General features: G+C 37.3%; 1 protein-coding gene across 13 annotated transcripts in view; it reads left to right on the top strand.

Annotated features, from left to right (window-relative positions):
• TFDP2 (transcription factor Dp-2) overlaps positions 1-26,199 on the top strand; it is a 156,143-nt gene that overhangs the window by 93,824 nt on the left and 36,120 nt on the right. For 9 of the 13 annotated variants that reach the window (XM_032487254.1, XM_032487208.1, XM_032487202.1 and 6 more), the window contains 3 exons: positions 16,242-16,345; positions 20,657-20,778; positions 22,183-22,230. In XM_032487254.1, coding sequence (XP_032343145.1) covers positions 16,242-16,345; positions 20,657-20,778; positions 22,183-22,230 — 274 coding nt within the window. Of the gene's footprint in view, positions 1-179; positions 259-16,241; positions 16,346-20,656; positions 20,779-22,182; positions 22,231-26,199 lie in introns of those variants that run through there. The other 4 variants (XM_032487222.1, XM_032487241.1, XM_006190553.3 and 1 more) reach the window with 3 other exon arrangements.

Genomic DNA, 26,199 nt, shown 5'->3' on the forward strand with positions numbered 1-26,199 from the left:
TTGGTCTTTTAAGACCTGTACTTTTGGTTCCTTTTTAAGTGTCTTTGTTGCATCAGACAGTGTTCATGTATCTTTTAAAAGCCAGTAGCTGAACAATTTTCTTGAGCATCTTTTTAGTTTTACTGAGAAGTATTTTAAATTGAGCGTGTCTGAGCTCGATTGCTTATGTCTGACACAGTCTCAAGTTTCCACTGAATGGTAACAAAGACTGGAGAGTGTTGTTGGTACTGCAGTGAGAGGCATGCTCCTTTAGACCAGGTAAGAGAGATCATTTTGTTTCTTACTGCTGGGTGCGTTTTTTGTGGCGTTTATTTTATAATCTTTCAACAGCAGCAATGTTAAACTGATAGATAGCCAGGAGCACGCTGAATTCAAGACGTCCTTGCTTGTTGCAGACAGGAAAACTACAGGGTATGGGGGTTGGGATGGGGGGAGGGGTAAAGTAAGCTTAGTTTAACACTCAGTTACTTATATAAGTCAATTAAAATGTAAAAACAATTCTGGAGCTCCATTTTCTCTGTTCAAGAACTAAGGAAGCAGTTGAGGAAAAAAATCTTAAAGGTACTTCGTGGTTACTTACTTGTGAGAGCAATTCAGATGTGAGTTTTTACTTTCATTTCTTTCCAGTAGTGAATAAAATAAGCTTTGCCTCTAACTATACATTTTTTTCCCATTTATGAAAACTTTTAAATTGTCAGTAGCAAAATGAGCTTCCTCGGGATCTTTGGAATAAACCTGACACTTAAAAAAACATTTCAGCTTTTATAAGCTGTTTCATTCCCTTTTTTCCCCCCTCCAAGTACATTTTTCTTAAAAGTATTTGTGCTTTGAAAATGTCAGCTGTATTCTAATGAGGCTCAGGCATTGTTTGCTCATAAAGGGGTCGGTGCATTCCAGTGCTTTATGGTTTATTATGAGGCACAGTGTGAGAGTGGGTGGCACCATTTGGTGTCTGCCTCTTGGGGTAGTGACTGCCATTATGCTAGCGTTGGAGTGGCAAAGAAAATATAGCATGCAAGATCCTATATGAATCTGGGTGCTGTGAAGCACAAACAATACTGAGTGAGCCCAGAATGTGTGACAACTTAAGTTGATCACTTCAAGTGTGCTCTCAAAGCCTGCATTTTAGTTACAATGAATATTCTGCCAGTCACATCTCTTGTTTTTTGATGTGTCTATAACATTTCCTCCTTCTTTGAACTTTAATAAAAAAGTACATGTTTCTAGGTAAACCATGACATTTTAAATGGAGACAGTACGATTTTCAGTAATACATTGTCTTTGAAAAAAGTTTTAAGGAACTTGGGGTGGGTGGGGAGGGGGTGGGAGAGGAGGTCAGGCAAAGAGGCTTTCTTTCAGTTAGGAAAGCCCTGCTGAAGAAAAAAGCAACAGATGTTTCTTCTGTTACAATTGAGGTGGTTTCATTCAAAATTCACAGTAGCTGGAATGGGGAGGGGAGGTCATAAATCTGACTTAATCAGTGAATAAATACAACTTAGTCATTTAACATTTATTCTTTAATATTCAGGGTTTAAGAAACTGTATAGAGTAACATATTTGGAGTTAACAGACTTTTTGAAGAGGCTTTTTAAAAAAATTATGTGTAATTAGAGGAAATGTGAGAAAGTTTAGTGCCTTTAAATGATGGAAAAATTAAATCGTATAGAATATTAGTGAAAAAACTAAGCCATTATAAAATATATAAAGATTACTTAGGTGGCAAAAGTTTGTCATTGCACGATAGGTTTTAAGTCTCAAAATGAAATTGCAATATGAAACATTATTTGCATTTAGAGATAGATTATTTTACCTTCAATGAGAAGCATGAGACTTATTCCTAAAGATCTTTGAACAAGAAATGTGGGGAAAATATTTTGAGTTTCATTGAAATGCAGGTTGCAGTTTCCTTCTTTAAAAAAAGATATGAAGCTTAGAGTAAGTAAGCTAATCGAAGGAGGGGAATGTTTATCTGCTGAAAAGAGTAAGAAGAAAGAGCTTGGAAGCGATATGCATGTAATGAAAACAGTCAAAAAGTAGTTTTTAAGTTTGTGGAGTTGCTAATGAGTAAAGTAAAAATCCGTTCTTTTACAAGTAACACAGAAGTTCTGTGCTCTCAGAGTGTGTGTTTATATACATTACAACTGTATGCATTTCTTTAAGTTAGCTCTTAGAAAACCTGTACTGAGCACCAGATCTTTCACATATGAGGCACTTAATAAAATTTTGCCCTACCCTACACTGTAAAGTTAGTAATAATATATAAGAGCCCCCAAAATTCTTTGAACCTTCTTCTTTCAGAATTTACCTATGGAGCAAATGTTAAGCAGTTTCCCAAATGTTTAATTGGTCTAAGCAGAAGACTGGGAAAGATAGCAACATTCAGGGGGATTATTAAAAGTTTCTCTTGTTCTTAGCTAGGGCCTGTGAGCTCCCCTGAAGATTTCTTTGCTTCAAATAATGACAGCAGAATTTAGAGATACTGAAACTTTTCAGATCACTATTTGAATTAAGATTGAGTCTAAACTGTCTATGTACATTTTGCTTTTTTAGGAATAGCAATATGTAACTATTCCTTATTTTTTTTTCCTCTCTAAGATAACTAACTTACATGGAGTTTAAAATGGATTTACAGAGTTGTGGATTTGATTAGAGTAAGAACTTGTATTATTTTGCACAAAGAATGTGTAATTCTAATGGAACAGACAACCCTAAAGAAAGCTGGTGAGCTCGCATGTGGTGTGTAACTATGACAGCATCATAGGTCGTAGTTATCAAAAATGTGTGTCACTTACAGATGTAGGCACGACAGTCCTGTACAGCAGCAGTGCAGAAAGAATCGAGACTGTTAACCCTTCAACTTAAGAACAATACACTGAAAGAAGACTTGTGGGGTGAGGTGCGCGTGGTTCCTGCCTTACGTATGAGCTCTAGCACAGAACTGAGGCCTGGGGGAAGGGGGGCCTCCCCCTTTTGTTTTTCTCCAAGTCAGAAGATGCAGAGAGTGACTGATTGAGACGTTCTCTCTGTCTTACATACTTTTATGGAGTTGGAAGCTATTGATGGCGACCTAAAATATCGCATCTCTGGTGCAGAGGTCAGAGGGAAGATTTGCCTGAAGCCTGTATTTTTCTGAGAGGAAAACCTTTTATGTTGCTGTTGAGGAGCAGCTGTGAGTGTTGTGCTTTAAGTGTCTTCTGAGTTAACTCTGTTTTGCAAGTGGCTCCAGGAACCTATGAGGTAATAGCATTATTTCTTCCCACCAAGTTTTAAGCAACCAGTTTTCAGATGAACTTCTGGGTCTTGACTCTAAAGCTGGAGATCAGCAGCAGGGGCTTTGTCTGTGCATTTTGCTCACTTTTGCAAAGGTTGGCAACTCTTCGCAATTTCTTTGACAGAAACATGAAGAGACATCTAACTGAGCACTTACTGTGTGTCAGGTAGACCCAGTGGAACTTATTTATAAAAGTCTGCAGAATATTTTAATAGGTAAGATTTTAATACAAAAGATTTTGTTGATATTGATGTAGAAGATTTCTTGCTCTTGGCAATATGCTTTAGACGTAGCTTCAGTAATAGCTCTCCGGTGGAACACGTTGTTGAAATAAGAATATTGATGGCAATGCAGTTGTGAATGAGCTACTTGGTATGGCAGATGGAATACAAGGATCCCTTTTTTTTAATCTGTTAAGTAATGGAACTGCTTTGAAATTCTAATTCACAGGTGGCCTTCGGTCTTTTTGAGTGTAAGTGTCCTAAAGTTTTAAAATTGATCTTAAGAAGGCAACTTCTAAATACTAGATCTGTCTGCAGTCGTTGCTGCCTTTTGTAACTTTTAGAAAAATATCTTCTGACTGTAAATTTAAAATGATTTATTTGTTAACGCTGTCTGTGGCAGGTTACCATCTCACAGGGGCTGTGGGCTTATTCATGAGTGATGTCCACTTAAGTGCCCTGGGTGGCTGGGTGTTCTAGTGCTCATTGGCTCTGATCCTTGTGGCGCACCCAGCTGCGATGATCTGCTCTAGCCATTCAGGGCTGTTGGTACAAGATAAAATGGGCTACTTTCCGCTCACTCTTTTCTTTTGCAGTCAGCGTCTATGTGCCATCTGTTGGGTGTATCGGCCGTGGTGACGGTGCTAAAAGTAGTGGTTGAAAATAGGCTGAACGTTGAAAAGATACAACATTTAAGAACAAGCGACTGAATAAATAAGGGTCACTCGGCCCTTTCTCTCTTTAAAATGAAAACAGAGATAAGTGGAGTGGCGTCTACTTAGATGCTGTTGCTTCTTTAATTTGAACACAGAGAAGACGGGAACTTGAAGCAGCCTGTCCCTGTCTCGCTTGAGCCTAAGAATCATCTGAGGCACTTGTTTAAAATGCGCATTGCCACCTGGTTTCTGATTCTTTAGTGTCTAGTGAAGCCCACAAGTATGTATTTTGAATAAGAGGGACATTGCCCTCTCCCACTTTTGTCGCCGCTTTGTGTCTTATGGCCAGGCACATGCGGGAAGAGTTACTGGGAAGGCCTGGAAGAACCAAGTTGTTTGAGGCCATATGGCAAAAGCTTCAATTACTAATCAGAAGATACAGTGTCCAGAAATGGGAAGATCTAATTAGGCAGGTGGGAGAGAAGTGAAAAAATTAAGAACGAAAAGATTTCCTTGTCTGAGCAAGGTAATCGAAAAGGGACAAAATTACATGTTTTAACTAAAGATAAAAAAAGCCAGGGAAGAAGCTGTGGGATCGGACTTCTAGATGAGACAAACGTCTTTGGATGGACATTTAAAAAATACTGGAAGGGGAAGGTTCTGCAAAAGAGACCTAGTGGGAATGGACTTCATAGTGTCTAAGATCTTTTAGCTTTGAGGTTTGATAAACTAAATGAAAACAATGATAATTTTCCAGATACTAGAGCCTGAATTAAGGAATTCATTTGTGAAGAAGCACTATTTAAGTCCCAGCATGTGGGAAGATGGAAAAAGAAAATTTTTTCTCCTTTCAAATTGAAGAATCTGGGGCATTTATGGTTCTGGATACCAGAGAAAGAGGGAGGTAGCTAATTGTTTTAAAAGGTGTCCTCCAAGTGAAAATGCTTATCAAAGCCAAGAGAACAGACTTGATCCTCTAGGGAAAGTATGTAGGAAAGACTGACATAAAAGATTTATTGTCCCATTAGGGCTGTGCCCTGAGGGCTGGAGAGCTGTTTTTTGTTACGGTCATTTCAAGGATCCTTTCTGTGGTTCGTTGGAGATTCTGGTTAGGTGGTCCACTTGGGGGAATCCTAGAAGTCCTGTGTTCTGACCGCTGCAGAAACATCCGCGCTTTGGCTTCCATGCCCCTGATATGAAGGAATATACATTTCAGATCTTCTGTCTATCTGTGCACGAAGGATGCTTGATTGCCATTTTTGGAACCACATAGAGAGAAGGAGGTCACTTTAACCATTATACTTTGGAGCTATTATGAACTTTTCTCTTCCTCACCGTCCCTATTTATAGTGATGTGGTCACCCACGTTAAAAAGTTTAGTAATGATGTTGGCCTTTGGATTTAATCTTAGCAATTTCAGTGAACCTGAGTGAGTCCACATGCAACAAAATAGAACGTAACAGTATTACAAGGTGTGTGTAGTTAATGCATGTTATAACTTTACTAGTAGCTAAGCTATAAATAGAATAAAAACTTAAAAAAAAAGATCTGAACATATTTAAAGGTAACAATGAAGGAAGTCAGAGTGACTGCAGTATTTATTTATTTATATTCACCCCCCCAGTCCTGACAGGCACATTATACATGGATGTGCTGTATGTTACTGATCTTCCAGATTTGCTATTTCCAGTTGGGTATGCTGTCTTTTCAAATTAATTATGAGTTGTTTATATGTGTTTCATTTATGAAGGCAAGTGCTGTTGATCTACTGGGCCTGAGTTATTTTTCAAATAAAAGTGTTAACTAGCTATCCCCTGAGCCATCCATATTGTTTCTCCTGCCTCTACTCTGTCTCCAGTGACATCTCTTGCTTTCTAGATGGCCGGCTGAAATTAGAAGTGCAGTCTGAAGGTTGTGGAATCTTTGCTCTTTGCAAAATGAATTGGCCTATTCCAGAATTGACCTGGGACTTAACCTCATTAGTATTATATTTGAAACTGGTCAAGTCCTTTATAACAGTTATTAACAAATAATTAAAAGGTATTATAATTTGTATAGTTATATAATATAAGGGAAGGAAAAAAGTACTTGACACTTTCTTTTTCTGAGTCTCTCTGTTCTCTGTTGGAAATGTTAATCATGAATAAAATAAATCTGGTGATACTGTCGCGTAAATAGGCAGATCAGTGGAGCAGAATAGAAAGTCAATAAATAGACCTAAATAAGTAAATGATCAAGGTAGACTCTCATATTAGCATGGGAGAAGGAGGGTTGATTATTTATTAAAAATAGCCATCTAGGAAAAAAAAAGATGGATCTTTCACTTGTCACATCAGATAAATTCTAGATGAATCAAAGATTTATAATTTAAAATGAAGTCATTGAAGTATTATAAGAAAACATGGGTGATGTTTAATACAACCTTTAGCATGCAACTAATGATAGGTAATTTCAAAGAACAGCATATCCAACTGGAAATACCAGACTTGTAAGAGAAGTAAAACACAACACATCCATGCATGATGTGGCCCTCCAGGGTGGGGAGCAAAGATAAATACATAAACTGTGCAGTTACTCTGACCTTCTTTATTTTAATATTTAAACATCCTCACGGACCTTTTTTTTTTATCATGACACTAAAGTCATAAAAGGAAAGAACCATAAAATTGATGACATTCTTTAAAAATGTGCGAAGGAAATCATATATAAAAGCAAAAGACAGGTGTCAAATTGGGAAAAATATTTGCAGCAGGTAAGAAAGAATATACTCATTCCTTCAATATTTAAAGAGGATCTACCAATTTAAAGAATCACCAACAGCCAAGAGAAAGATGGACATAATTCTCACAAAGGAAAATTTAGAAGATTTTTAAACCAAAAAAAAAAAGGCCAGTCTTACTCATAATAATAAGTTTAAACCAAAATAAAATAAAATCAGAATGAGGTACTTTTTTTAACCTAAAGGTTGACAGAAATAAAGTTTAATGACACACTGAGTAGGTAAGGATATGTGGAAATGGACAGTAATGCATTTCTGTACGGAGGGTTGAATTGGTGTATCCAGTTGGTACAACCAGTATGTGTGACGACTTATGCGTAGTCATTGCAGTATTGTTTGTAGTAGTAAAAGATTTTACTATTAATAATGTTTGTAATACTGAAAGCTTTCCATTTTAAGGGACTTAAACTGTTCGAGCCATAAAAAAAAATGCTATGTAGCTAACAAAGTAAGTATTAAAGCAGAACTACATTATACAGGATGGGAAAGACATCTAACATAGATACAGTGTTATGAGGTGGGAAAAAAGCAACATGCAAACTAATATAATATTCAACCATTTGTGTAAGGAGAAAGCATATTTAGGTACATATGTTTGTATATGCCTAGAATATTTCTGGAAGGTTATGTATAGACTGGCACCAGTAGCTGTCACTAAGGAAGAGATTGGTTTAAGTGGTGGTTGGGGATGGGAGGAGACTTAGTTTTCACTGCCTACTCCTGTCTCATGAATTTGTGTCGTGCGCTTCTCTGCAGACATTCAAGCCTTCATTCATGTGTTCAACAAATACTTGTTGAACTCTGCTAAAGCCCAGGCACTATGCTCGCTGCTGGAGATAAAGTGGTGAATGAGATAATGAATCCCCCGTTCTTGTAGAACTTAGCATTCTGGGAGTGGGCAGGCTCTGGACAGATAATAATCACATAAGAAGTAAATATAAATATGCCATACGTTGTATAGAGAAAAGTGCTCTGGTGAAAAATCGTAATGAGTGAAGAAGTGTGTATACAGTGGGGTCAGACATCTCTGATGCAGTGACAACCTAGTGGAGACTTGAAGGAAGCTGGAGAGTAAGGGCTGTAGATAGCTCTCTGGAGAAAGAAAGTTCTAGGCAGAGGAAACTTTTAAGGACAAAGGCCATGAGGCAGAAACTTGCTGGGCATAGCTTGAGGAATAGCAGAGAGGCCTGGGCGAACGTGGTGGAATGAAGGGAGAGATTGAAGAGAGACTTGACAGATGACAGGGTCATAGAGGAATGAGTTGGGTGGCATAGGGCTCTGTAAACCGTCATGAGGACTTACACTGCCTGAGATGCAAAGCCAGCTGGGGAGTTCTGAAGAGAATTACTCCACAAGGCAGGATCACACTGCCTGCTGTGTGATGGTGGGTACTGCAGTGCTGTTTAGTAGTACAGTGTGAGTCACGTCGTTTTAAGTTTTCTAGTAGCCACATTTAAAAAGGCAAAAAAAGAAACAAGTAAAGTTAATTTTGATGATAGATTTGTATGTAACCCAGTATATCATTATCATTGAACATGCAATCAGTAGGAACAGATTTTTAATGAGATATTGTACACATTCAAGCACTTAGCCTTCAAAATCTGTATTTTACACTTAAAGCACATTTCAGTTTAGATGCTAAATTTTCAACAGTTGAGGTGAAATGTAGTTCTACCAAAACAATAATACTGTTTTTTAAAGACTTACTTTAAATAATATTTTCATTTTTTGTTTGTTTTTTACTTTTGTTTTTGTTTGTACATCATAATCTTTTTTAAAAAAATAATGCTGTTTTTAATGGGAAAATATTTTATACTGCTTCAGTTTTTAAATTTAAATTAATTAAAATTCAGTAAATTTAGAAATTAGGCCCTTGATCACACTAACTACATTTCAAGTGCTTAATAGCTACTGTGTCTAGTGACGACAGTATTCGAAGGCTGGGAGCAGAGCTGTGGGGTGAGGTGGGCCTAATGCAGAACAGGTTGATGAATCAAGAAAATATTGCAATAATTCAAACAAGAGATGGTGACTTGGATCAGAGTGGTAGCAGTGGAGTAGTGGTTGTATTCAAGATACATTTTATTTTATTTTTTGTAAATATTAAATCATTATTTTTATTGTGGGTATGAATACAGATGTATAACAAAGAACTAAATAAGATTTTAAAATAAGGACCATCATCATAAATGTAAACCAGTGATGTTCTGACCCAGCCACCTCTTGTTACATAGGTTTTTTGTTTTGTTTTTTTACATTGTTCATCTGCTTTTAAAAAAATTGTAATACAATTTATAAAGGTTACTTTCCATTAACAGGTATTACAAAATTGCTTGTATTCCCCGTGTTGTACAATGAATACATCCCTGAGCCTGTCTTACACCCAGTATTTTGCCTCACACGCCCCACCCCTGTATCGCCCCTCCCCACCCCTCCCCACTGGTAACCACTAGTTTGTTCTCTATTCAAGATACGTTTTAAAGTCAGGGCCAACAGGGTTTATTAATGGATTGAATGTAGGGTATAAGAGGAGGTCAACAGTGATCTCTTTTGGTCTAAACAGTTGAAGAATGGAGTTGACATTTACTGAGGTGAAGAGATGGGAGAAGGAGGTTTCTGGTGGGATGGAGAGTGATCAGAAGTTAGATTCTGAATATGTCAAGTTTAAGATATCTGTTAAACATCAAAATGGAGATATGGGAAATGACATTTGATATGTGACTCTGAAGTTCAGGAGAGAGATGTAATCTGGAGGGATGTACACAGGAGCCATCAGATCACCTCGTGAGGAAGAGTAGACAGAGAAGAGTTGGAGCCCCGTTACGAGAGGCTCCTGAGTTTTTAGAGAGGGGATCCAGCAGTCAAGACTGAGAAGGAGAAGCCAGTGGGTTAGGAGGAGAACCAAGAGAGAATGGTGGCTTGGGTGCCAAGTAAAGAGTTTTTGAGAGAAAGGTGAGATTTTGAAAAGTGTCAGATATGGCTGGCAGGTTAAGATAAGTTGAAAACTGAGATTTGACCGTTGGATTTAGCAAAGCAACATGGAGATGATCTTGGAGGAGCAGTTTCAGTGAAGTTGGGGTGGGAAGTGGGAGTGGGTTAAAGAAAATAGTGGAGAAGTGGAGACAGCAAATGTTGACAGATTTTGTGAGTTTTGCTGCAGAGGGCAACAGACATGAGTTGGTAGCGGGAAAGCTGTGCATGATTAAGAAAAATTGGTTTTGTCTTTTGTTTTTAAGATGAAAGAAATAGTGAGTGTTTATGTGCTGAGGAGAATCATCCTGCAGAGGGGGGAGATGGTGATGCTGCAGGAAGACTTTCAAAAGAGAGGGTAGCTGGAGGAATATAATTTAGACAAATACATGAACTTCCTGTTTATAAATTAAACTTAAAAAGTAGACAACAAGGTAACAGAAGAGAAAAAAGCACAAGGATTGTATAATCCATAATTAACTTCTTACTAATAAATATGAAATTGCTTAGGTCACTTTTCCCCCTTTTTTTAAGGTATAATTTACATGTAATAGAATTAATCCTTTTTAGCCTAGAGTTCTCTGAATTTGACAGACACATACACCACCACAATGTGGGTCATTTTTAAACATTTATTTAGGGCTGCAGGTTTAGCTTGTGAAGTTTGGGCCCTGTATAGAAGTGATGTGGGATATACATTATTTCTGATTTGAGATATTTATAAACCCATAAGATAGGTGTATTCTTTCCTACAGTAAGTTACTAATTTGGTTCTTCTAGGAGGATATGATACAGGCTTGGGTAAAAAGGTTTTCTCCAAAACTAATTCAGACCCCCCCAAAATTTTTTTTCCCCCAGAAAGTCAGTGCTGTGAATAAATAACTTATACTGGCATCATGTAGGCAAACCACAATTATTTGAGTGAACTTTTTCTTTTTAATTGGACATATTGAAGGTGATTAACTATATCTGGAACCCCCTAAAGAACTTTGAGGGAAAGAAATCTTTGGTGTCTGGACAATTCTAATGGAAAACAGAAAGATTCCAGTTACTCAAGAAATTGAAATAAAATTGGAGCCAAAATTTGGTGCCTGTGCCAAGATTTGGCATAAGTTTTTAGCTCTTTTTCTAGCCCTTTTCGTAGGTGATTGATCTCATTTAGTCAATTCAGGGACTTACCAGGACCAAACTCCAGGCAGGTCTTTAAATTTTTGTTTTTTAATAAATACATCAAGTACCAGGAATTGGCTTCTGGACAGTGTCAGGACCCTGTTGCCAAGGAGCTGTGAATTAAGGCCAGGTACTTATGAAAAATTGTTTAGACTTGGTTTGGGTTACTTCTGATGTGGCTGAAATTTCCAGGAGACCGGATGTTTATAGCCTACTTAGATGTCCTTTTGAGTGCAAAACATGATGTTTCTGCTGCTGAGCCTAGTTGATTTGATGAAGGTAAATTGTATCTAAATACATGGCTTTTATGTCTGGGTATTACAATTACTGACGTCCCAGAAGAGCCCCTTTAACTGCTTCTAAGGCAGATTTCAGTTTTACTAATCATAAAGCACAGATCCCTCACTTATAAGTGCTTCAACTTGCTTCAGGGGCTGTGTGATTCTCTCTCACTCTCATTCTCACTTTGTTTTCCCCTTCAGAATGGCAGTAGCTTTTTACATTATAAAACAAGTGAATGCTTGTTCATAAAACATTTTTTAAAGTGTAATTAAAAAGTATAAACCAGGGTAAAACATTTCTCTGTATTACTCACCCAGAACTAACCTCTATTAAATTTGATGTTTATCTTGCCAGACTTTTTGTGCACATGTAAACTCGTGTGTACGTAGTTTTTAAGGTAAATGGTAATCCTACTGTCTTGTGATAGGAACATTTTTTCCATGGCAATATATACTTGTATTTTTTTAAGGCACTTCATAATATTCCGTCATACACATGTACCAAAGATGTTTAAACATTTAAATTGTTTCCAGGTCTTTGCTTTTATCCACAGTACTGCAGTCCTTGGACATGTGGAACTGTTCTTATCTGCTTAGTTTATTAGGCTACATAGCAGACCTGCGATACATAGCAGAGGACCTGCTGATCGGGGGAAGGCACGTTATTAATTGTGGCGTTTCTGCAGGGCCAGGGGTCAGTTGCCACTTAGGTGACAGAGGGCAGTTGAAAGAATATTTGTTGAGATGGAAAGAAACTTTAACATGTGTATCATTCTTTTTAAAGCACTTATTTAAAATTTTATACTCTAACACAGAGTCCCTAAGCCCCTCAATTACACTGTAGGACTGCCCTCCAAAAAGGCTCTCCCGTGGATGTATTAGCTTGAGTGCAGTGGACAGTTCACTTGTCCTGAGTGTCTGTTGGGCTTAGCATTTGTACTTGACAATCAGTAGGTGCCAAGTAAATATTTTTTAAATGAATCCATTTTGCCACTTCTTTACTAACTCAGGACATTATCAAACTTCTTCATCTTTTATCAGTCTGGTCCATTGAAACGTTTCTTTTTTTTAGAGTATTAATTTTTTATTATTGAAATTCATCACCATTTCTGTGTAAATTTCTTTTACCAAGTCTGTGATTTGTCTTAAGTATATTGGGTCTTTTGCCATTTAGAAAATATTTATATTTAGGTAGTCAAATCTGTTTTCACTGAAGATTTCTAAATTCTGTAATGTACTTAGAAGATCCTTCCTCATCCCCAGATTTAAAAAAAAACTACTATGTTTTCTAATACTTTTAGGGTTTAATTTTTATATTTAGATATTTGATCTGTCTGGGATTTATTGTTTGCAAGATGAGAAATTGAAATCTAAGATTTCTTTTATCCAAACGGACAATTTCTTGTCTCAACAACATTTCTTAAGTAATCTACCCTTTCCCCATTGGTTTGAAATGATACTTTTACTGTATATAAAATTTTCATATATAAATGAAATAATTTCTGGACTCTGATGTCTGTTTTGTCAATTTCTTTATCTGCTTCTTAGCTGTCACATGGCCTCAATCCCTTTAGCTATGTAATAATTATGAAATCTGGGAGGCTAAAGTTTCTCTCTTCCTCATTGTTCCTTTTTTTCAAATTTTCTTGGCTGTTCTCTGTCTTTACTCTTCCAGATACACTTTTGAATCAATTTGTCAGATTTATTAAGTTCCCTCTCAGTTCTCTGATATTAACTGGCATGACAGATCTGGCTCTAATGATGTTTTCCTTTTTGTTTTTGACCTAGTTTTATATTCTTCATTTGCCTTTACTGTTAGGTTTACAATTAGGGTCAGTCTGTTCCCTAACCTTAAATACCTTATTTCGTGTGTTTCTTATTTCACTGTTCTCAAGCTTTCAACTTTTGCTTCCAAAACAGGGTATCAGAGATGATCTTAAACATTCAGCCTCATTACAGTCATTTTGAAAAACCATCTGAGCCAGACTTTCTCAGGGCTGGGTCCTTCCTCTCATGAATCAGTGGCTGGTCCTTCTCCAGCCTGGACCGAGCTTATGGCATGTGTCTATCATTCCATAGCTGTGCCTCCCTCTAGAATCACAGATTCGTATTCTCCAGATAAGTAGATTCTTTAACAGGTGAATAACCATAGTTGGGGAGTTTTGACAACAACCTTAATTTTTAATCTTTGGCAATTGATAAGATTTGCATGTTATGCATTTAAGAAATCAGTTTCACAGTCTCAGAGTAAGGAAACTTTATTTGATAATACTGATTGTTCAGTCATGTTTTAAAAACAATAAACAAAGGTCCTGGTGTTTAAATTTACTTCAAACTCAGTGTAAGTTATAACACCTGTTAAAAAGTAACAAAAGATACAATTTAGGCCATATTACAGGAAGTGTGGTATCCAGATTAGGAGAGGTAACAGCTCCAATCTCTGCAAGTCAAACAGTTTTTGTTGTTTCATGCACCTATTTGGTGCCAGGGACCAAAACCGGGTGCTAGGATACGAAGCTGAGAGACACAGCCTCCTTACAGTAGGTCATAATAAGAGTAATAATAGGTTTGATGAAAAATCAGAAGAAGGGCATCCAAGACCTAGACCATTGAGGCTGGAGATGCCTTGTAAGGAGGAGGCAGCACGGAGAGCAGGAGCTGCGGCCCTTTGCTCCCCGCGGGACCTCGTACAGATTCTTCCACCTCCCTCTGTCTTCATTTCTTCATGTGTAAAATGGAGTCAGTAATCATGTATTTCACACTGTTGTCCCAAGTGTTAGTGAGATGATGTATATAGGGGAAGCTTCTGGAGCAGACCCTGGCACGTAGTAATCGCTCAGAGAACGGCGTGGAATACCAGTTTGGAGTGCAGGAAGGCAGCAGTGAGCTGTCCCAGCAGAGAGAGACTTCCCAGCAGGAGGAAGGGTGTGCACCAGAGCTGGAGCTGTCGATTGGGGGTCTTTCTGGAACTGCAGAGTGTTTAATCTGATTGGAGCAGAAGGTGCCTGTGGAGGAGCAGTGGGGAAGAGGGGCTGGGGTGAGAGCTCCAGACGGGCTTTTGGTGCCACGATGAGGAGTCTGAAAGGCCTTGAAGACATGTTGTGGCATCTTGGAAGACCTTAAATATGGGAGTGTCCAGAACAGTTTCACTGGTAGAAAGACTGGTTTGTCACAGATGCGCGGAGTGGCTAGGAAAGCGGTTTGAAGTAGGGCATCCAGTTGGAGAAGTAATGCTCAGATCCGGCTGTACCCTGGAACCATCTGGAAAACTTTTAACTGTCTGATGCCCAGTTCACTCCGAATCTATTGTATCAGCAGCTCTGGGGGTGAGACTCAGGCATTGGTGTTTTGATTGCTTCCCAGATAATTCCATTGCACAGCCAGGGCTGTGAACCTCTGAATTAGAGGGTAACTGTATTCAAACCAGATCTGATAAAGTTTCAAATTAAACAAGTGCTGGCCACATAAAGGAACCAGGGTAAGGAGATAGCAGGTAGGATACGGTGGTCAGTTGAATGGGGAGGGGTTGATTATTTCTGAATTGTATCACTGGGTGCGTGATAATCACATGTGACGCCAAGTTCAGTCCTGTACTAAGACTGAAGGAGAAGCAGATTTGGGTCCTAGGCCTTGCTGGGTGGGCATAAGAAAGACAAAGAATTTGATTTTTGGAATGTGGAATTGGAGGGGAAATGATAGATGACAAAGGGGCAGAGAGAGAAACTGAAAAGAAGGAGCCAAGGCTATAGTTGAAAACTCAGGAGACAGAATAAATAATTGATGGGTGAGTTCCCTTGAGGAGACCAGAAGTACAAAGCAGACATGGAAGAAGTAATTTATATGAGACTTTCTATTCAGAGAGAAATACGGAAAAGTATGTGAGAGCACAGATCAGGGCACAGGTTGAGGAAGAAAAGCTGTAATTTAGCCTGGTGGCCTGAGCTCCGTGCTGCAGGCGTTGTGAGCATCTGCTGAGAGTTAGGAGATCAGAGAAGGGCATTAAGGAGGTGGACAAGCTTTGGAAGAGCTAAGGTGGGGAGCCAGCTGAGGAAGGAGACTGAGAGGAAGGCGTCTTTCTGGTCCCGCTCTTCAGTGTTGGTTTTTCCCCAGAGTTTCAATATTGACCCTCTTGCACACATTTCCTGTGTGACCTCCTTTGCTAAATTGGATCCCTACTGTTACCTTCTAAGAGAAACACTGATAAACTGAAGTTTGTCGGGAGGAGTTAAGTAGTTGATATGGGAGTTTAGAAAATTATTGGTTGGTTTTTCATTTGGGAGGATAGCACTTTGCTACCTTAATTTGAAATTTAAGTGGTTGAAATCACTTGAAAACACTATACAGATCCCACGGTTTCCAACATCAGTAACTAGGTGGCTTGTTTATTTCTCTACTAGAATAAAGCCTCAGAAAACTACCAAGTCAACATTTTCAAAACGTGTTAACTTTTAGTATAAAATTTTGTGTTATACTGTAAAGAAATTCTAATAGATATTTATCTTATTTCATGTTATACTTCATGCATTTTTTTCTTGTTCTATGATTTCTAATAAAGATCTAACTGGAAGTCTCAACTCTGATATAAACTACGATTTGCATTATGTGTTCTCTAAATATTTTTTCCTCTAAAAAACCAGCTGAAAGTCCAGTAGTTGTCAGATAGACCGAACTATTTATTCTGCAGATTTGCTCTTCAGCAGAGCTAATTGTATTCCCTACAACAAAGCGTTACTTAGTATGGCTTTTCAGTATGGCTTCTTGTTTCTAACTTCCTTATTAAGGTAGTTGGAAATTACTTAAGCAAAGCTAGGCTTAGGACCAGGGATGGATAGGTGGACAGAAGGTGCCCTTGATATCGCAGAACATTAACCTAGTGTTTTGATATCATTTCAGGTAACATTTCATTTGTTGCATTTCCAGTTTCCAGCACCAACTCACCAACAAAGATTTTACCAAAAACCTTAGGACCAATAAATGTGAATGTTGGACCCCAAATGGTAAGAAAATCATCAAATCTTGGGATTTGAATCTTCGCTTAGGCAAAGCTAATTTAAAGGGTAGTTGTCCTAAAGATGCGTGGTCAAATATTCCAGTTAATTTCTTATCTCAGTCACTTATTTTTTAAAGTTTGGTTTTTATCTGCATGTAACTGATTAGTCTTGAGAAAAAGAAGGGCATTATGTTCCTCAATGTTTAATTTTCATGTATTTGAATGTGTTAAAGTTTTTGCTCCCTATATGAGGCTTCTCTTGTTTTCAATTGTTTAATTAAATGGATTTGAAATCTGTTTTATGTTCTCCTTTTTGCTTTTTCTTGTAAAATAATCTTTATGGTCTAAACTGTGTACTCTCATATAAATTGAATATGACCCAACAGTTAATCTATCTGAAGCTACTAATTTAAAGCTCTTTAATTAGAGAAGCAACACACCAATTGGGAAGAAGCAACACACCAATTCATTTTAATCTTTAGTAGTAGAAATAATGGATGAAAATGGAAAATATTTAACTATTTCTCTGAAGATAGCCCATTCATTATACTAGAGTTTGAAATATATAGCACTTTTAAGAAAGCCTTATTTTTAAACAAAGTTGCATGCAGCTACAAAACAGCAACACAACTAATTTAAATGGCTTCACCCACCATTAACAAAAGTACATACATGTTGGAACAATAATTCTTCATTCTGAGTGCTTATATCTTATCTATAGAGCAATAAGTATAAACTTTGTAATGTTCGGGACTCTGGACTATATTTAGACAAAAATCTCTTTGAACATACTTAATGGCTTCAGAAAATCTTTAAGAGCTTAAGACATTCTAGACATGACATTTCTCTCTATCCCTTGAGGACTGTTAATCATCTGCAGAATTCAAGCTAAAGGTGTTGCATAATACTGTAACTATGTGAAGAATGTAGTCTAGCTCCAAGCTTCCTAGAAACTTCAGTTCAGGTAGAGTATCCCCATTTCAAGGTAGTTCAGGGTATATTTTCAAACATTTGCTAAACATTTGCCCCTCACCAGCCTCTACGGTAGGTGTAGATGGGATTGCACAGCTGACTTGAAAGTCTGTATTTTGAAATGTGATTGTATAAACATCGAAACCAAACAAACATACCCAAACTTTCATGAGTTTGGCCCTTACAGTATTCCTCTGTTTTGAGAGACTGTTTCCTCTGCGTATTTTAGTGATGCTGCTATGGCTCAAATTTGATTCTTCTTTTGGAAGCATAACTTGTCTTCCCACTGTCAGTTTGAACTCATGTACATGTAGGTCTTTATGCACTTCGGTTCTGACACTGAGAAGCAGTCACATATATTACCTACTCAATTGCTGCAAACCTCAGAGTCAGCAAAGCAAAGATGAGGAGAAGGAGAGGAGATCATTTGATTTCCTAATATATTGTAGAACCCCAACGAGAGCCATTTCTCTCTTCTCCTCTTGCTTGTCTCTTATTTTGGGGGGTTAGAGGAAGTGCTGGGGATTGAACCCAGGACCTTGTGCGTGCTAAGCGTGCGCTCTACCACTTGAGCTATACCGTCCCCCTCGCTTGTTTCTTGAGTGTTGTCCTCTCACCTTCAATCTGCCATCTGTGATTGTAAAAAACATTTTGTTGTAAAATTCTTAAATAAAACCTCACCTGTTTGTTTCTTCCAGTTATCTTTCTCTACTTGCCTTTTAAATTCTACATGTCTCTTTGGAAGCCAAACCTTACTGGTAGATAGAAATTTCAAAAAGTCTCAAGAAATACGTTTTCTGTGTTTGTAGGAAGTAGTTTAGCGGTAACTGTTTTAGTTTGAGATACTTGCCCTTTTCTTAAAAGTACTTTTTAAAAAAGTGGTTTTATGTAAGTAAGATAATCTAATGGTTATCTTTATTTTAACATGGTTAAAAACTGCATATTTCTTACAGTGAAAACAAAAACTTTGTCAAATCATGAAACCCTTTAATATAACACTTTATATAGATTCTTTCTCTTTGGAGTATAGATGCCCTCTTGGCTTTTCTTACTGTAGATGGCAGTAGTACATAAGAGATCTTGATTGAGGGCAGAAAATCTTTAGAGGAGGTTCAGTTGCTGTGTGATTTTTCACAGGATAACTGTAATCTGTTATCAAAAAACCCACATAATTACATTTAAATTAAGGATGTCTTTGGGTTTTTTTGGTGAGGAGGTGGGGGAGACTAAAATTTAAAATGAATGTTCATTCTCCTTTATCAGGTCAACTGAATCTTATATTAATTTGGAATTTCAAAATAATGGTTCAGTTTTATAAAGCATGTATGATCTATCACCTGTATAAACTGTTCTGTGTTCGTTGGTTGACCAGGTTCTGTTGACTTTCCTTTGGGTTTGTTTCTTAAGGCTCACTGTCACAGTCCTCGTTTAAGAACCCATTGCATCTCCTACGAACTTCTAACTTATGGCTCCAACGCAGGTCTACCATGCCTCCAGTTTGTTTATTCACGAAATGTTTATTAAGGGCTTGCTGTGTACCAGGCTCTGTGCCAAGAGAAAGGAACAGAGAGTGTTGCTGGTCACTCCCAGATCAGCAAAGAAAACCAGCTGACAGTCTGATATTGAGGAAGAAAAACCAAACTAGAATATAACAATTTATTTTCCAGAGTCATTCCCAGTAAGATAACTAGCTTTTCTCTATGCCCCGTTTGCCTTCCCCTTTTCTTCTTTTTTTCTTCTTTTTTTTTCTACAGTGCCCTTTAAATCAGGTAAAACAAAGCTTGTAGGCTCCTAATAACAGATAAAGAAAACAACTCCTTAGTAATAATACTGCACAGGTAATGCAGTCTGTTTCAGGGGTGAGTTGGAATGCTTAGAGCTGATTTGTGGAGACTGCTGTTCTAGGAATAGAGCAGACCAGAGACTGATCAGATACTCAGAGTGTCCTTCTTAAGCCGCCACACTCAGGGTCAGCATGATAGAGAACATTTAAATGTGTGATGCAGTAATTGATGGGACTATGCCCTTTATATCATATTTCCTTACTGGATTTTATATGAGCCTTTCTAGCATATCAGTGAACAAAGAAGCAACTTTTCCCCCATCACTTTAAAAGCTAGGTGTTCTGTCTCAGTGCAGTCATGTTTACTGCACCTTTCCTGTGAGCGTCTCCTAGCACTACGGTTGGTCCCGCAGACACTGTCCACCCTTGAAAGATCTTGCGTTGAAATGGAGGTGGGGGTGCAGGTGGCGCACGTGGAGGGCTAGGCGGCATAAACACATTGTGTAGTGTTCGTGTTTTTTCATGAGGCAAGCTTCTGAATGCCCTGTTTAATAATCCTTGGTGTATTATGAGAATCAGATTAGGGGAACCAGACGTCTGTCACTATTTGTTGTATTTTGTTTTTCTATTTTTCAACTATAGAATTAACTTACTAAAATGATTTCTGAAGCATTTGTATGTAGCAGCACCTCTCTGGCCCCATTAATTCCCCCATTCCCTGGAGCATGCCCTTACTGGTTTTTTTTGATGAAAATATTTGTAAAGATATTCTTATGGTGCCAGATTGTTTTTTTGTGTTGTCATAAACATTTTTGGAAAAAAATGTGTTCTATTCACCAATGAATATTCTAAGACCTGGAAAGCAATTTGATAACACATCTCAAGAAATTTCTTAAAAAGTCAATATCCTTAGTTCCATTAATTCCCTTTCTGGAGTCTACCCTTAGGAAGTAGAAGTTAAGGCCAAGATCATTGTACAAAAATGTTTATCACAGCATTATTTATAATACTGAATAATTGAATAGTCATAAAAATCTAATAATAGAGAATAATTAATTTACATGGTGAAATGTTTTGTATCTTTGAAGAGTATTTAATAGCATGAGAAAATGCTTTAAAAAAACAGATAAATTGCATCTATATAATAATACAAATTGTATAATGTCTTTGCATGTATTTCTGGACTGTGAGGACCTAATTTTCTGTTACCCTAGTTCCAGTAAATCAAGTTCAACTGCAATTAGTTTTCATAATTTCAAAGAAGGCTTTTCATTTTTCTAATTTTTAAGATACTGTCACTTGCCAGTTTAATCCTTCCAAATTGCTGTTCACTTGCTGCAACTTACAGTATAACTTCACAGCAGTATTCAGGATACTTGTGCTGTAAGATCTCATGACATAAGTGAGTCAAAGGCATCGCTTACATTTTAGGTGATTGATATTAAGTGCTTCTTAGACAGGAAGTGTTCCTCCTTGTACATAGGTTAGCCTTCAGCATTGTTTTCTGCCTGTAAGCTTTTCTTAATAACTAAGAATATTATTTTCTTTGTCCTGACTTTGCAGATTATAAGCACACCACAGAGACTAACCAGTTCAGGAAGTGTTCTGATTGGGAGTCCGTATACCCCTGCACCAGCGATGGTTACTCAGACACACATAGCAGAAGCCACTGGCTGGGTCCCAGGGTAAGAGTGTTGCTCCAAACTGCTATTTTTAAAAACATTTTTTTAAAGTTCTGATCTTTTTTTCCTCACTGTCTTATCTTCTGTTCTTGTTTTATGTTGTTGAAAACTAATGTGTCTCCTTTAAAATCGCCTGTTTTATTCCACTTTGTATCTTAGATATAAATCAGCTTTGGAGCAACCATTTTTAAACAGAAGAATAGAACAGTAACTTGTAACTGGATCTTCTGACTTTCTGCAACTCTGAAAGACCTCTTTATGATTATGACATTTAGCTGCTTTTGAGATATAAAAGCTGCACTTTATACTGATTTAACAAACATAAGAAAGGAGTGATATGCTGAGTTGTAGACGTACTCAGAATTTCTCCAATGCATTCTTATTTCCTTTAAAATCAGAAAAAGAACTAGGAAAAAGAAGCCATATTTAAAACTTTCATTGAATTTTATATTGATTCTTTTTAAACACTGGGGTGTTGAATCAGTACCCCTTCTTTGTTACTCATTTGCCACTTTTAGTATCAAATCTCTACCTTTCATCCTGACCTGTAAAATACCCTTACCCATCCTTTCTCCACTCCTTTATCATTTCAGCATCTCAGCCTTCCGTAAAAGAAAAAGAAATAGTGAAATAAATGACTCAAGACTTCATTTGGTCACTTTAGAAGTTACTTCCAGAGTGGCATGCCGCGCTGGTGGCTCCACCACTGACTTATAGCTGTGAGGTCTAGCAAGCAGACAGTAAAGCTTGGTCGAGTAAGAATCTCCTTGCTTCAGGAATATTGGAGAAATGAATGAAATAACAATCCTAGCAAAGAGCTTTAAGAAACACACGCACACACACACACACGTACATGTGTGTACATATTTTTCCATTATCAAGTGAGATGAAGCGACAGAATCACCTGTAATCCCATGGCCTTTATTCAGTCCTTAACAACGTTCTCTTGGAGATCTAAAGGTTACCTTGGATTTTTGCTTGGTCTTGAGAGAGAGTTACGTGAAAGCCAAGCCTGTGCCAGCAGTGCTGGCCCCCTTTGGAGATAACCAGGGCTTGGGTATTTTCATCACCAGCTGTGCTTTATATTGGGGGTAGTATGATTATCTAGTGTTTTCATGGCCATTTAGTCTAGACTGAATAAAACTTTTCTGTGCCTCCTCCTCTATAAATCTACAATAGTTTCGTTTCTAAAGATTCATTGAGCTCATTTCAGACTATGAGTATTATGTTGGGATTTCTTGGTCCAGTGAGTGATAAAATTCAACTTTTTATTTTAAGTATCTGTCTTTTATATTTGTTGGTTTTGTGTTTAGATATATTCAGTGGAGGATTAGACAAGTTACAAGAAATTATTCATGAAATAATAATGCTTGTGCTCTTTTGACGGTTATCTTTTTTTCTTTTCAGTGACAGAAAACGGGCTAGAGAATTTATAGACTCTGATTTTTCAGAAAGGTGAGTAAAAGTTTAAGTATTTTGTTTGGGACATGCTGCTGCATAGAAAGGGGTTTGGTGCCCAGACTCTTAAGTAGTGAGATATTTTTCTTCATATAACTTTTAACTTCATTGAGTTTCTACCATCATTTCATTCTACACTGAGTATTCTACATCGCTCATCATTACTTAAACTTACTGTATTTGTATGATTTCAAAAGATACTATTCTGTGAGTAGCTTGGCCATTGGCAGTATGGCATTTAGCCCCCTTCCTCCTTTTGGGAGTTGAAGTATTCTGTCAAAGTGAATACTCCACATTACCCTAAGATTCCCAAGCTTTTTAAAAACAAGTTTTATTGAACATATATAAAGATCATAGTAAATTCTCACTTTTTTTCTTTCAGTTTTATTGAGATATAATTGACATACAGCACAGTGGAAGTTTAAGGTGCATAGCAGAATGGTTTGACTTACATGCATCATGAAATAATCAAACCCTCCTCATTCACATATATCATGGTTTACATACATCATGATACAGCCTATCATCACAGTAATTTTAGTGAACCCCTACCGTCTCAAATAGGTATAAAGTTAAAGCAGTAAAAAATATTTTGTAAATATTTTTGTAAAAAAATGCAGTAAAAAAAAATTGTTTCTTATGATGAAAGCTCTTAGGATTTAGTCTCAACAACTTTTGTAAATAATATACAGCAGTGTTAATTGCATTTATCATGTCATACATCACACTCACTTCTTTCTTAACTAATGCATCAAGTATAATATAGCCTTTCCTGAGACTGTTACAACAGTAGTTCTCAGCTCTTATGCATTAGAATCACAGGTGGTCTGGTGAATAAATTGTAAATGCCTGTGAAGTCAGAAACTCCAGGATTAAAAACTATCACTTTAGGGTCGTTATTTGAACCTCAGTTCAATATTCCACGCAGACCACTGTATTGAGTATCATACTAATACCACACGACGTTAAGACACACAGTTGTCTAAAAGGCAGTTGAATTTTGTAAGATTGTTGCTATTTTAGATAAAATCTTGCCAGCAGTGCTTTTTAAAATTTAATTTTGATTCTGAGATTTTGTAATTGCTTTTTTCCATGATGGTTCTCCTGTTAGGTCACCTGCTTTCAATATAATAGTTTTCTCTCTCCTCCAGTTGCTCTGTCTCATTTGCTATGTACTGAGAAACTGGATGGCCAGATGTGTTAGAATTCTGTCTAAAATAAAAGTGAATAGGCTCTGAGTGAGGACCTTGGGGCTCTATAAAAGATCGTGTGTTTTCTTACATTGAGACTAGCTCTGCTTTAGTTCCTTGGTGGCCTTTGTTGCTTACTTCTTGGATCTTAACTGTTTTGAACAGACAGAATCATGTCTGAGGAACTGCTGTAGGTTGTACAAGTATATGACGAGATGGTCTTTCCTGGTCTTCGTGTTAATCCTTGGAAAGGGCAGCAGTACAAATTATAAACATGTATTTAGCAATGTTTAAGGCCTTAAAAGAGAACTGTTCATTAGTTATGATTGGTGGCACCTATGTATTGCGAATATTATTAAAAAACAAGATTTTTTATTCTCCTTGAGAGAAAACTCTAAAGATCATGTATAAAACTACCAGATTAAGTCTGTTGGTACAGACGTTGATTTAACTTTCCCTTTCTGCATTTGGTTCAGTGCCCCTTTTTCCTGTGCTTTTTGTTCTCTTTTTATTCTTTAATATAACTTTCCTGTAATGAGTCCCATCCCCCTCCATAACCAAATCTCAGACGTCTGGTTTTCTTTTTTGTTCCTATTCTTCCAAATGTTATTTTCCTCCAAAGGTATGGGTTTTTATGTAACGCTGTGGTCTTCAGTTTCTTTCTCCCACAAGCTGAACTTCAAAAAGCCAGCTCTCAACAACAAAATAATCTTCCTCTCTTCATTGTCTTATATGTTGATTTGGTATCGTATGTAAGTATTTGTATTAGTGTTTCTCAAGGATATATGTGTCTCTCACACACACAGACTCCCACATACATAGATGTATATAAGCTTTTTATCCTCATCTTAACCACTTGGGTGTACAACTTTGTTTCACACAGCTGTCTCTTTGTCAGGTCCATTTGCAAGAGCAAGTCAGTTTCTGAAGAAGTTTCATTGTTTTTTCCTTATGTTCTGATTCATTGGACTTATTTGCAAAGAGCTTGTGGATGGAGCTGTGAAACCCCCCTTTCTGGTCTTTTCTGGGGTTTTGATCCTGAAAGATGTCTGTTCACTTTCTCTTTCTTCCTTTGGACAGAAACTGGTGGTGTCTTCTAAATGTATCTCTTCCAAATAGGGAAGGGGGAGACCTATTTGGGACCTTTGTTGGGGGAGGAAGGTCCTGGGTATATCGTGGGCAGCGGCGGTACCCTATGTGTGTTTTACTTTATTCCTGCCTGAAATCAGTAGAATTTACCACAGTGGTGTGTCACTCTTCCTTTGTACTCATGTAAGCTTAAGATCTTTCTTATTCTGTTGGAGTATAATTAAAACCCTTTTATTTACAATAAACTAATAATCTTCTAAAAAACTAATATAATTTAAACTATAATAAAAGTTAGTGTAATTAATATCTGTACTGCTTCAGTGAGATTTATGAATTTGTTTGTTTATCCAACAAGTATTTTAAATATCTGCTAAGCATTGGTATGTTCTAGGCATTGGTGGGAATAATAAAATAGATACGTCTCTCCTATTAAAGAGCTTATATATTTGGGGTGAGAGAGCAATAAATAAATAAGATAATTTTAGATTGTGATGGGTGGTATGCAGGAAACTAAGAAGGATGATTTGTAAAGTATTGGAAGGATGGTGGCTACCTTAGAAAGGCCTCAGTAAGGAGGCAACATTTGAATGCAGAGAAGTGAGGTATGGAAATAGCTGGGGTGAGATGAGGAGGCAGGGCTTCTACGCACAGGGAATGGCAAATGTAGAACCCCTAAGTGAGGAAGCAGATTATACCTGGGGAAACACAGGGGCTTGGAGATGGTGAGAAAGTCCGAGTGATCAGAGATGAGGATGGAGAGGGAGGCAGGGTCAGAGTGTAGGCCTTGTCGGTCATGCTAGAGAATTTGGTTTTTATTCTAAACAGGGTCTTAAGCAGGGAAATGACATGACTGCTGAGGGGAAAACAGATCCTAAGGAGACAAGGGCAGAAACAGGGAAATAAGTTAGAAGGCTGTTGGAGGGGGCAGTGGCCTGGCAGTGGAGATAGGGAAAAAATGGGTAAATTTTGCAGGTAGAACCAACAGAATTTATTGGTAGATTGAATGAAGGAAAGAGAGAAATAAAGGATGGGTTTTGGGTTTTTTGCAGTAAGAGCTGGGTGAATGTTGATGCCATTATGTTTACTGCAGTTAGGAGTAGGTTTGGAGAGGAATCAGGTTTTGTTTTGGACATACGAAGTTTGAAGGGTTTATGAGGTATCTAAGTGTTGAAGTCATTAGTGTGTAAGTAGTATCATCAGCATGTAAATGGTCACAGGCCTGGATGACATGACCCAAGGAGGGGAGATAGTGAAGACCTGTAAATGATCAGCATTTATTTCCCACTCCATGTCCCCCACCCAGAACACACACACAGTGGATGCATATTTACAGGAAAGTGGGGTTTGATTTGGGTTTTTCCCTAAATTATTTTACTAAATTACTGAATTATTTCATTGATTTAAATATTCTGGTTGACTTATTTTAATGGGAAATGAAGTTTTTATTGTATGTTATATATAATTTCTTATTTAAGTGGAATATATTTATTATAACTTAAACCTGGGGTATACTGTTATACTACAAATTTTAGTTTTATATTACTTTTGTAAATAAATTATTATGGGAAAATATAAAAAGACAGTGGTTGTGGATTCTAGTTAAGTGCCTGGAAAGATAAATACTTTTTTATTCTTTGGGAACAGTGCCTTTAAACATTTCAAATGAAATTATGAATACTTCAAATGA

The sequence above is a fragment of the Camelus ferus genome, chromosome 1, assembly GCF_009834535.1.
Source record: "Camelus ferus isolate YT-003-E chromosome 1, BCGSAC_Cfer_1.0, whole genome shotgun sequence".
NCBI classification, from domain to species: domain Eukaryota; kingdom Metazoa; phylum Chordata; class Mammalia; order Artiodactyla; family Camelidae; genus Camelus; species Camelus ferus.